Source organism: Sesamum indicum, linkage group LG13, assembly GCF_026168435.1.
Source record: "Sesamum indicum cultivar Baizhima isolate 11 linkage group LG13, ASM2616843v1, whole genome shotgun sequence".
Lineage (NCBI taxonomy): Eukaryota > Viridiplantae > Streptophyta > Magnoliopsida > Lamiales > Pedaliaceae > Sesamum > Sesamum indicum.
In genome coordinates, this window is record NC_142669.1 from 11679452 (window position 1) to 11692432 (window position 12981).

Below are 12981 nucleotides of genomic sequence, written 5' to 3' on the forward strand. Positions count from 1 at the left end.
TCTTACTTTTATTTCACGTAGTAAATCCAAATAAGGTCAACCTATATTAAAATTGTAATCAATTCATTTTAAATCCAATGTAATACAATTTGATTTAAGTCCGACAAAATTTGAAGTTATCCGACTCAACTCAAAACTAGTTAAATGGTTTGAATCAAACGGAACACATTTATTTAAGTTTATTTGAATTATTGAACATAAAAAAATTACTTTTCAATTTGATTTGATGTTTTGTCTAATCAAACTCAAACGAGATTAATTGGATTAAGCACGACTCAGTTTGATAAATGAGATTTGATTTGTTAAGTTTGATAAATCAAGTTCGAACAAAGTTTTATCATGATAATCAAAACACAAGGATAGTTTGTGTAATGATATTGACGTTTCTGAGAGATGTATGTGTTATGAAAAACAAGGATGATTTTGTAAATTATAGTCACGTTTTCTGAAGACTACATATATGTAATTTTTTATAAAATATGATGATTTGTTTAAATGAAGCATAAAGTATGGGGTGTAAATGTAATTATTCCAAACAAATATAATCTTGTTGAGATGAATTTGTACTTGGCAACTTATTCTGATGTTGTATATACTTGCAGGTGTAGATGCACAGGAGACTACCAACCAGACACTCCTCTCAAATCAATCTTCCCCCCACAATGAGAACCCATAGGCCATGAGAGGTCACTAACTTGTAGCATATAAGGCCATCTAGCAAAACTCTTTTTCTTTCTTTCTTTTTAAATAAATTACAACTTCATCCGCTAAAATTTGATATAATTATAAATGTTCCCTCATTATTTGAAAAATTACAAATATCTCCCTAAAATGAAAAATCATTATGTAGCCGACGGTAAAGTGGACATTACTATTTTACCCTTGTTGAATTTTTTTAAAAAATAAAAAAAAAATTGAGATTGTGTAAAATAAATAATATAAATGGAATATTAGTTCAGAAAAATATTTTAGAAAATTATAAGATATGTATCAAATTATAATTTATAATAAAAAAGGGCATTTTTGTCAATTCACCATAAAAGTTGTATGAAAATACGACAGAATGGGCTCGTTGTTAGATGGACAGTAAAACCAAGGGGGTATTTATAACCTTTCCAACAATGAGAAAGTATTTGTAATTATGTCAAATCTCAAAAGAAGTGGTTGTAATTTACCCTTCTTTTCAGGCCTTCTTATAAAGCTGTTTATCGATGCTAGTAAATGTGATACACTCAAACGTGTGTGCATAATATTTTATAGTTTTTAAAAAAATTATTAGAATTTTAAAAATATATATTAATTAATAAAAAAAAAACATCAAAAAATCTATGAAAGTCATGAAAAATTATTGAAATAAAATAAAGAAGAAAAAAGGATGTGGATTTTTTTTTATAAAAAAAAGTAAAATAATTAAAATAAATTCACAGATCAAATAATTAAAAATACAAAAAAAGTGCTTTTCAATTGTATAAAGGTAATATATACGAGGACATGTGCATTCTCCCTTTTCTTTTTTTTTTTCTTTCTTTCCCCTTTATTCATTTTTGCATTACTGATTTTAATATACTAATTAATAAAATAAACTTAAATATATTTTTGATCCTATAATTTTAATATTTTGCTATTTTTATCCTTTTATTCTTTTAGAATTACAAAATAGTGCTGTAATTTTTTTACATTTCACGATTTTGATTCTTTCGGTATCAAATTTTGCAAAAGCTCTCAAAATATAATATATATTCATCTCGATTTGATATTTTTATCGTTTATTTTTTTAGAAATTGCAAACGAGTCCAAAACTTTTCGAACATTAAGTTAAATATTGAGGAAATACACTTTAACTTTATTCCTAACAGAGGAAAAAGTACGAAACAGCAAAGTTAACATCGCTAGAAGAAGGGCTTGAACCTTCGACCTTGTGGTTAACAGCCACACGCTCTAACCAACTGAGCTACTCCAGCACATGTATTAAAATTACGAATAGGTTTATTCTAGTAGAAGTGTGTGAATTTTCTATAAAGAATATTTTAATAAATACAGTGCCTTAATATTTCAGTACAAAATTAAAGTTTATGTCACAATCTTTATATTTTCATTCAGGCTTAAATGAGCCAAAAAAAAAAAAAAAACCCTTATAAAAAAAGATTAACATATTATCCCCAGTATTTTTGAAAAATGAAGCAAATTACTTCCTATCAATGGTCTAAAAGGAAAATAGCTTGTTATATTTATCAAAACATAAGAGATAATTTACTATTTATCTATTTTTTACAAAGAATTTTTTATATTAGAAGAGGGTAAATTACATTTTTTTTACTTTTTAATTACCCTAACTTTACTAAATATGCAACACCCCTGTTTCTTTCTCTACTACACATACGTTTTTGTCACGTGAGGGATTTAATCACCAATATTTAGTCAACAAAAAATTTCAATATTTTTCTCAATTGTCTACTAAATAAGTTCCTCGTTAGTCAAAATACACCAACTTTACTAATATTAATAAAAATTCAGAATGAAAAATTGATATTTAGAATCGATTGACTTATTACTAACTTATTGCTGGTCAAATAATTTTTTTCCGACTAGACTACCCTTAAAATTGTGAGGATATACCTCCTCACATGCATCAATGCGTGAAGACGTATGTCAATAATTTGATCATAAATATATTTATTTGACTTGCAATAAATCAGTAATAAGTCAATCGGAGGTAAAGATAGATTTTTTTTTTCAATTAGATGAAAACTTTAGGAATGCTAGATATAATTTTTCAAACCACAAGGGATCTATGTATAATTACACCAAATTTTAGGGGAGAAAAATGCAATTATCCCTTAATTATATTTTGCCATCCAAACTACAATGGTTTTTATACTTTGGCATCTAAACTTTTTTTTTTGTCAACTTACCATCCAACTTTACGAAATTTTACACTTTGCTATTTATAACTATTTTTCAACCAAATTTTTTGTCGAGAAAATATTACATACAATACACATGTGATATTTTAAAGATTATGTATCATATTTTTCACATATGCACAACATGTGATATATTTCTGACAAGCAATCAACAAAAAACAATCATATAAAGTGCAAACTTCGCAAAGTTGAGATGGTAAGTTAACACAAAAAAAAATCGATTACAAAGTAATAAAAGAAACATAGTTCGTATGGCAAAATGTAATTTACCCTAAACTTAATCAATAAAATCTTTTCACTTATAAAGTACTTATCAAATTCTGAAGTAATGCTTTTCAATTTATGATATACCTTATATTTTTATTTAATTAAATTTTTAATATTAAAGATAATTATATTTACACCTCTCATCTATTGTCTTTTTACACAAATCACCCCTACCTTTTGAAAAATTACAGAAACCACCCTGACAGCCTTTAAATTCAAAAATGCCCCTATTGACTAGGTCAACCTTTAAAATAATTTTTCAAATACGGAAATGCCCTTAGTGGTATTTATGTAATTATCAAAAGGTAAAAGAGGTGTCAAAGTAATATTTATGAAGATGAGTAATATCACCCAATATATTTTTTTATTATTTATACAGTTTTAATTTAAATATTAATTATTAGATTGAATTTTTATATAAAATTAAACTTTTTAATAATTAAAATATTAAATTATTCAATTAATATATAAATTATCCCATAGTAAAATTATTAAAATTAAAATATTATTTATCTCTATTTTTATTATAAACTTTACTAAAATTGAAATTAAAAATAATTTATGTATTTCATATAAATCATATTAGAATTGATAAAATAAATAATGTATTTAGTAAAAAGATATTTTAAATTATTAAATTATTTATTTTAAAAAATTACCCCTTCTTCCCCAACCACTCCGCAATGCTCACCCTACCCTAACCCCCGTATTATTAAAATATCTTTTTAATAAATAAATAAATTTATTTTATTAATTCCAATTAGATTTATATAAAATACATAAATTATTTTTAATTCTTATTTTAGTAAAAAAACTTAGTTATAAATAAAAATAGAGGAGAACTAATTTTTTTAATTTTAAATAATTTATACAAGTGTGATAATTTTTAAATTTAAACTTATAATCTATTAACTAACTTTATTTATATATTAATTGAATAATCGTACATTTTAATTATTGAAAGTTGCAAATTTATATAGAGATTCACTAAAAAAAGTTAATAAAACTAAAAAGGTATAAATAAAAGAAAAAAATATGGGGTCATATTACTCATTTTCATAAATATTACTTTGACACCCCTTCTACCTTTTGATAATTACAAAAACACCCTAAAAGGGCATTTCTATTCTTAAAGAAATATTTTAAAGATTGACCTAATCAACAGGAGCATTTTTGGATTTTTTAAAGACTGTCAGGATGATTTTTGTAATTTTTCAAAAGATAGGAATAATTTACATAAAAAGACAATAGATACGAGGTGTAAATATAATTATCTCTAAATATTGTCAAAGCAATAAGCATTATGTGTAACCCACGTGGTTTACAAAGTAGAAGAAGCTGAATTTTGCCTAGATGTTGCCAAAGATCTCTAACAGACTAAATTTTAGAACAGTCAAACATATATAGTATAGTTTCTGTATCTGCTCACGGTTTTCAACTTCGTGCGGATGACTTGAGCTGCCGACTAACTGCACAATGATTGAACTAAAGAAATGGGTACTTGCATTAAAAATTTAAATAAACAGTAGAGTGATATGATCATATACTATAAAATATTAGCCATCTAATGACAAGATTCTTATAATATGCGCATCAAATCACAACTATTATTCTATACAAAATTATATTTTTAATTCTGTAATTTTATGTTTTTATTATTTTTAGTTCTGTAATTTACTTTATTCATATATTTAGTTTTTATTTTGTCTGATTTAGTTCTGAATATTTCATGTCTGGTTATTTTTTAACAGATTTAGTGATGTGTTTACATTTCTGGTCCCCTTCGCAATGTAGTAGATCTCACTTTTAGTCGTATAATATAAGCCGTTGGCATCAAAATTGTCTATTTGAGGCCAAATTTACCGGAAAAAAGGACCAGATATGAGTTGTAAGGACTAAATTCGTTATAAGAATGACTAAATATATAAATAAAATAAGTTATAGGACCAAAAATAATAATAATATAAAATTTCAGACCAAAAATATAATTTTTTCCCATTGTTCCAAGTTCAGGCATGTACTGATTGCCCTGCAAGACCTTTGTTGTTCTACACCAAAATCTTTCGTGATCAGAAGAGAAGAGGCGAAATGGAAGCCGAGGAAGTTCTAAAGCTCCTCGATTCCTGCTGGTTCGAACGTCCAATATTTGCGAGTAAACACAGCCGTCCGTCTCCGGCAGCCATGATGGTGCATGATCAGAAGAGGGATCAAAGTGAAGAACCAAACACTTTCCGGGTGGCAAATCTTCAAGTCCGATCCTTCAGTGCTCGGTGTTTAGGCGTCGACACGCGCAGCTATTTCAAAGACGCTGCCGGGAACTCAACTTCCTCAAGATCAGTTATCATCAAACCGAAGCTGCAGAAGATTTTATCCGGGAAAGAAGAGGTTGACTTCTCCAGGGAAGCTGCCGAACAAGACAGGGTTGAGAAATCGAATGGGAAGAAACAGTGTAGAACCGGAAATCAGGAGAGAAAAGGGATGAGGAGAAGCTCATCAGCTCTCGAGTTTGAGGAGGTAAAAGGGTTCATTGACTTGGGATTTGTTTTCACTGAAGAGGACAAGAGTTCAGGCCTGGTTTCGATCATTCCGGGGCTGCAGAAATGTGGCAAAATGGCTGAGGATCGTGAAAAAGTTGAGGAAAATGATCGAGTTTCCAGGCCTTATTTGTCTGAAGGGTGGGGTGTTCCGAATCAGAGAATGGGAAGCAACAACCATTTGATGAACTGGAGAATCCCATCTTCAGAGAATGAAATCAGAATGAAAAAGCATCTCAAAGTTTGGGCTCAAACTGTTGCATCATTTGTTAGATAACATATTGATATCAGTCATTTCGATGAGAGTAATTTACTTCTCATTTTGGTTATACTTTTTTGATTTAGTGCAATTTACCTCCCTGTAATATTATAAAAGAATAGTAATTTATTTTTATATTTTTTAAAACGAAGCAATTAAATTATTTTTTAAAATAAATAGAGATAAATTACTATTTCTTTTTCATACGAATAATTTGTTGATTTGTAATATTTGACAGGGGTTGCTTGAATTTTTTTCTATAATTTTTTTTTTTTTTTGGTGTTTTGCACTCATATGTTGTTGTCTTGGTTCAAGAATTTATCATTGTACATATGTTTACGAGGTGTTGAGGTTCAAGTTTGAACAGTTTTGATTGCCAGTTTCTGTTGTTTTGTTTCGTGTTGAATGATAATGACAAAGAAATATGGTTGGAAATGAATGCGGATTAAGTGTAAATTCTGGTCCTTCATGCATCTTCAAGAGCTTCAGTCAAGATTTTGTTTTTCTATCTAATCTTGCAGACGAACTGACGAAGAACTAATTACAAAATTGGGCTTACCCCTATAATATTGTAAATGAGTAAATTATTTTTTTAAAATAAAAAAATAGTGATTTACCCATATACTTTTTAAAATAAAATAATTTACCTCTCTATTTTTTATTTTTTTGAGTGAAAGCGGGGATATTGTATTCAATCAAAAAAATCAAACAAAACAATCCAACCCCGGACTAACAAAACAGCCAAAAAACCAATTAAGGAAAAGAAAACACAAATACAAAAGGAGCACAAAGATTCAATTCCCAACCAACTAATCTGCTCATCCTTGCTCCAAAATAAGACGATCTCTCCTCACCAGAAAATGTTGTTTGGCCATACTCAGAACTTGACGCATTCTCCTGCCCTCAAAAGATCGGTTTACTGCGATTGTGCAATAAGCTCCAACAAATGAGCAGGAAGAGTTCGAAATCCTCACGTTCCAGCTCATGGCGCACAACCCGCATCCATTCCTCAAGCCCACACTCGCGTATAGAAATGACCACACACTAGTCTAGCAAACAGACACAAAACCAAAGCATGTAGCACGGTCTCCTCTTCCGGGACACACAATGCACAACCATCCTTGAACCCCCACCCCTCGTTTCCTCAAATTGAACACCGTAGGGAGTGCATTTTTACAGACCTACCAAGGAAATAGTTGGACCTTCCAAGGAACCCGTCCCAAAGGAAAGACCAGTCCTGGACAATTAAACTTGAGCTAGAGACACCAGTTTGGTTACACGCCAGATTGTATGCGCTACTCACCGAAAACCTCCCTGTACACTCATAGTGCCAAATGGTCTCATCCCTGTTAAGAAATTATGGCCCAAACCAAAGTCTGGGCCCTGCACTGGACGGCCAAACAACTTAAGGCCCACTGGGCCACCTATCCACCTGACCCGATCCGCAAAGGTTTGACCCACCTACCCTAAATATAAATACCCTAATCTATCTAATCCTAAACCATTTTCTGCCTTCTCTTGTCTCTTCTCCTTTTCTGTCTCCTAGGGCTCTTCCCATAACCCTCTTTGGGGTTCTGTGTTCTTGTCTTCCCAATCAATGGCCGTTAATCCGCCATTAATAGACGACCCCTTTAAATGGTTGGTCTATTATGGCTCAAGGGTTAAGCGATAATCAATATTCTTCCTCTTCTCTTATTCTCTGAAATACGACCAAAAGCCTTTGTGGCTCAATCTCTGTGGTTCTTTTGATAAAGCCTTTGTGGCATTCCTCTGTGGATTCTGTGGGTGAACCTTAGTGGTTCAGAAAGCCTTCTATGGCTTTAAGTTGTTTGTGCAACCGTGTGAGGGTTGTGGCCTTTGGCCTCTGTAGGCCTTGGGTCTTAGGCTCCTGAGCCGTTTAAAGTATCTTATTCCCCCTTCTACTGTACTTGTATTATTTTCTGGTTTATTTCTTGTATCAGTTTTTATATTCCTTAGAATACTTGTAATTTGTTATAGGAAAGCCTCTAATATTGTTAAGTTTCTGTAAATCTCTGATTTTGTACTTGGCCGGAAATCGATCCACTCCTTACAATCCCTACCAGGTTGTTCGGGTAATGGGATAGACAGAATACAAGAGGCATCAGCTTCTCTGAATTCCTCATTGATCAGAGCCTCATTCTAGCCCCCACCCATAAGATTTGCGACCTTAGTATTACCTGAGAGCGATCGTGGTGGGTAGATAAGTTGGAACGTATCAGGCCGAGGCAGCCAAGGAACTCCGAAGATCGAAACAGATTTCCCATCTGGGACTCTCCAGCGGGTCCCTACAACCAGTAGATCCCTTGGTCGGAGTAAGGATCACCAAGTAAAAGAAGGGGAGCCCCCTAGTCTCGTCTAAAAGAAAGTTGCATTTGGGAAGTACCTCTGCCTAAGCACTTGATGCAGGATGCTATCCGGTTGTGTCGCAACACACCAAGAAAGCTTAGCTACCATCACGATGTTATACTCCCTTATCCGCCTGAAGCCCAAACCACTCTCCTTCATCCTATTACACAAACGATCCCACGTGATCCAGAGGACCGAAATTGGCCATCATCCCTTCCATCTCTTTAATGAGGGAATTGGGTAGCTCAAAACAACCCATCATATCGGTTGGTAGCGCTTGCAGGACTGTCTTGATGAGGACCATCCACCCGGCTTTGGATAACTGCTTTGTCACCCAACTCTGCAGACGTTTCGACATTCGCTCCTTCATCTCCTCAAACACCTCTCATTTAGATCTCCCCATCGTTGTTGGAAACCCTAGGTACTTGCTTGTTTAGCCACCACCTGGATACCAAGAATAGTAGCAAGGGATGTATGGTGAGCCTGCGGCACATTTCTACTGACACCATCGTCGACTTGTCTAAGTTGATCTTCAGCTCAGAAGCTTGCTCTAACTGCCCGAGAATCATCTTTATGCACCCGAGTGCCTCCTTACTAGCTTGATAGAAGAATAATGTATCATCTGCAAACAACAAGTGAAAAATATTGGGCGCATGCCATGTGACCGCCACACCTTGGAGCTCCCCCTGCTTCTTAGTTTGATGCACTAAAAATAAGAACAAATATGGGGATAGAGGGTTCCCTTATTGGATACCCCGATTAGGTCGCACAAATCCAAACTGTTCACCATTAAGCAAAAAAGAGTAAGTCAATGTGCTAACACAAAGCATAATTAATTTAACAATTTTCAGGTGGAAACCTTGTCTGATTAATATACTCTGAAGCAAAACCCATTCCACTTGGTCGTACGCCTTTTTGATATCAAGCTTTAAAGACACATGGCCAGCTTGCCCCCAGTTTAGGAAGGAGAAAGTGGTTAAGCTTATAGGCAAGAAGCACATTATTAGCGATCAAGCGACCGGGGACAAAAGCCGGTTGTGTATCATAAATGAGTGTACTAAGAATAGGCTTGAGGCTGTTGGTTATAGCTTTAGAGACTACCTTATGTATGCCACTGCATAAACTAATAGGTTGAAACTCTGACATATTAAATTTATCTTTTTATCGAACGAGGTAAATTGCTTTATTTATCTAACATAAAGAGATAAATTGTTGCATCTAAAAACATAGGAGATAAAATTGATATGTTTTTTCATAGGAGATAATTTACTTATTTGTGATATTATAATTTTTTTTTTTATTAAAGGGAATTGCTTGAATCTTTTCCTACAAAAATGGACAAATTAAAAGCAATATTTTGAAGTTAACAACAGAAGCATAATTCAACACTGCGTAATCCAACCATTGAAGTAAAGAGCTAGAGAGACTGCATCCTAAGAGCCATGTATAAAAACATTTGTAATAGCTCATAGTCATGGCAAAAATAGTTTCGAAAGGTAGATAATTATGTTTTTACATTAATTTTTGTGTAACCATAGTTAATAATAATTATTATTACCATAATTTTATTCCATAACTAGTAAATTTATTTCTAATGAACATAAATTACAATTACGTACAATCTCAAAAAATATAATTATAATTGTAAATGATTTAAAATGTTTTGTAATTAGATGTACTCTTAAGGAATGTCGATATAATTTATCTTGAAAACAATGGGATATACAGAGTTCCAAAAGTTCTAGCCCATGCAGGGTTTACCACTAATAATTTCAAAATGTCTAACAATTATATAAGGGATAATTATACTCCCCTCCCCTAAGGTTTAATGTAATTACACGTAGATTTTTTGTGATTTGAAAAATTACGTCTAGCACCCCTAATGTTTGCTTTCGCCTAACATATAAAAGTACTTTGGTTACTTAAAATTCATCGAATTTGTCGATATTAACAAAAAAAGTTAGAAAAAAATCTATATTGATTCGCAATTGACTTATTACTAATTTATTGCAGGTCAAATAATTTTTCTATAGCCCAATCACCCTTATACGTCTTCACACGTAAATGCATCTGATGAGGTATATTTTACCTGCAATGAGTTAGAAACAAATCAATCAAGGAATGATGTCAATTTTCGTTTATTTATTTATTAATTTTGTTAATATCAACGACTTCAGTAAATCTTGAGTAACGAAGGGATTTAATTATTTAACGGAAGCAAACTTCAAGAGTTTCAGATGTAATTTTTCAAATTACAAAAAATTTATATATAATTATACAAAATTTTAAAAAAATGGAATGTAATTATCCCATTATGTAACAATCATAAATTCAAGAACCCCTCAATTGACTTGGAAGACCCCCAAAATCTCGGACCAGATTTCGTGAGATCATGAGCCAGCATATTGTAATAAAATATAACTATTGCTTACTGGAAGGGAAATGACAATATAATATATGTCCTGATGTGTTTATGCATTCTTGTTGGACATCACTGGAATGATTCAGCTACAAGAAATTTATCATTATGGTGCCAAGACTTTGAATAAGCAAACATATACTATTTTAAATAGCATATATAATATATATACGGGTTTAATTTTTATCTCTCTTGAATATTGTAAATGAGTAAATTACTCTTTTATAAAGAAATAATAGCAATTTACCATTCTGTATTTGTCAAAATAAAGCAATTTACCTTTCTATTTAAGGAGTTAAATTATTTCATTTTAAAAAAATACAGAACGAAAAATTACTATATTTTTTAAAATACAAAAAATTAAATTACTATTTTATTTTTTGTAAAAAAATAATTTATAATATCACAAGAATTGTTTATATTTTTTTTTTTCCATACAGTGTGAAGCGAGTAGTACGTATTCATCCTATCTCTTGGAAGTATTATTTTCAAGGTCTTTGGCAGGTAGGGTATGGGTGTCATGACTTTTTTTTGCATTGAAGGTTGTATTCCATTGAGGATCTTTTGTGGCATCGTCCACAAAAAAGCATTGGCCAAGGTTCTCATTATTTGTATTTTATTATTAGGAATAATTAGACTTTTTTCTTTTAAAATTTAGTGTAATTATATATAATTTTTGTGTGGTTTGAAAAATTAAATTTAGTTATTCTGAGGTTTGTTTATGTCTCATAAATAAGTCTCTCTATTAGTCAAAATTCATCGAATTTGATGATATTAATAAAAAAAATTGAATGAAAAAATCATATTTATTCACGATTGACTTATTAATAATATATTGTAGGTCAAATAATTTTTTTTATAACCAAATTATTCTTATACATGTTCATATATTAATGCATATGAGGAGATATGTTTTCACCGTTATAAGAGTAGTTTAGACACAAAAGATTTGTTTGACTTGCAATAAGCCAGCAATAAATCAATTCAGAGTAAATATAAATTTTTATTTAATTTTCTTAACAAAAAAATTTTCAGTGAATTTTGACTAATGAAAAAACCTATTTGTTGAACTGATTCTAATATCAGGAGTACCAAAAATAATTTTTCAAACAACAAGGTGTTTACATGTAATTACACCAAATCTCAGAAAATGGGAGTGGAATTTAAGAATATATTTTTAGTATCTCATCCTTTATATCTGTTATTTTATATTATTTTAATATTTTATTTAATTTATTTATTTGACTTACCACTCTCCTACTATCTTTTAGGTAGTTTTTTTTTTTAAATTTCCATATATATGCATCTTTTTCCTCTCTAATATTATATCACTATCTTTTTTTTTTGTTGTCACTTCCTTATAAATCTAGTAATAACATATTATTTTATATATAATTTATTAAATAATACATATTTTATTTTAAATAATATTAAAGAATTACGCACATATTTAGAATGTGTCACAAATTATTAGTAAAAAAATATTTAGGTGAGAATATGGATGTGATACATAATTATGAGATTAATAGGTAAATATTTACAAAATTTAACTAATTAGTAAATAAATTATAGATTCAAATTTTGATTGTATTAAAACTTGAACGAAGTAAATTAGAGTTTTATAAAATATTTTGGGAGCAAATTATATATAAAAATAAAAAGAGGGACATAATGAATATTTAGAAAAGAAAAATTAAAAATTTTAAAAAATAATAAACTAATAAGCAAATGAAGTTGTGATGTGTGCAACATGAAATGACTATGTCGACCTAGCGTTGAACAAAGTAGCTCAACATCTCGCACTGCAATATTGGAAATTGCGTCTTCAGCACACCGAAGCAATGTTCAATTACATTCTGCAACCTAGAATGGGCATGGTTACACAAATCCTATGAGGTACGATATCGACAACTATGTCCCCTGTACTAAGCTAGGTGGTACATAGTACCTCGATATGGCACTAAGAAGTAATGGTAGTTTGTGAAACCAGCATCCACAAGATAATACTTGCCTATATTTCTTGTCCCACATACCTTTATAATGCATAGACAGAAAGATCAATTACATTGGGTTCTTATGTGTTGGAAAAAGCATAACATCAATTACTCGCCGATTGGAGGGAAAGGGAACGATGGGTCTTGTGATATCACATGGTGCAAGACACGAGCATCGGCTACACTACCCTCCTATCTAGCATACACATAAGTGAAA

At 31.0% G+C, this 12981-nt stretch overlaps 1 protein-coding gene and 1 non-coding gene across 2 annotated transcripts; one reads left to right on the forward strand and one right to left on the reverse strand.

The window, feature by feature from the left end:
- Positions 1-1887: 1887 nt before the first annotated feature.
- TRNAN-GUU (transfer RNA asparagine (anticodon GUU)) lies at positions 1888-1961 on the reverse strand. The gene has a single exon. It is a non-coding gene; the product is annotated as a tRNA-Asn (tRNA).
- Positions 1962-5165: 3204 nt separating this feature from the next.
- LOC105177052 (uncharacterized) lies at positions 5166-6180 on the forward strand. The gene has a single exon (XM_011100075.2). The coding sequence runs from the start codon at positions 5280-5282 to the stop codon at positions 6000-6002; it is 723 nt and encodes a 240-aa protein (XP_011098377.2). The 5' UTR covers positions 5166-5279; the 3' UTR covers positions 6003-6180.
- The last annotated feature ends 6801 nt before the right edge of the window (positions 6181-12981 follow it).

What these genes read in the sequence shown, in the direction of transcription:
- LOC105177052 (XM_011100075.2), top strand. Translation starts at nt 5,280, where the DNA reads ATGGAAGCCGAGGAAGTTCTAAAGCTCCTCGATTCCTGCTGGTTCGAA.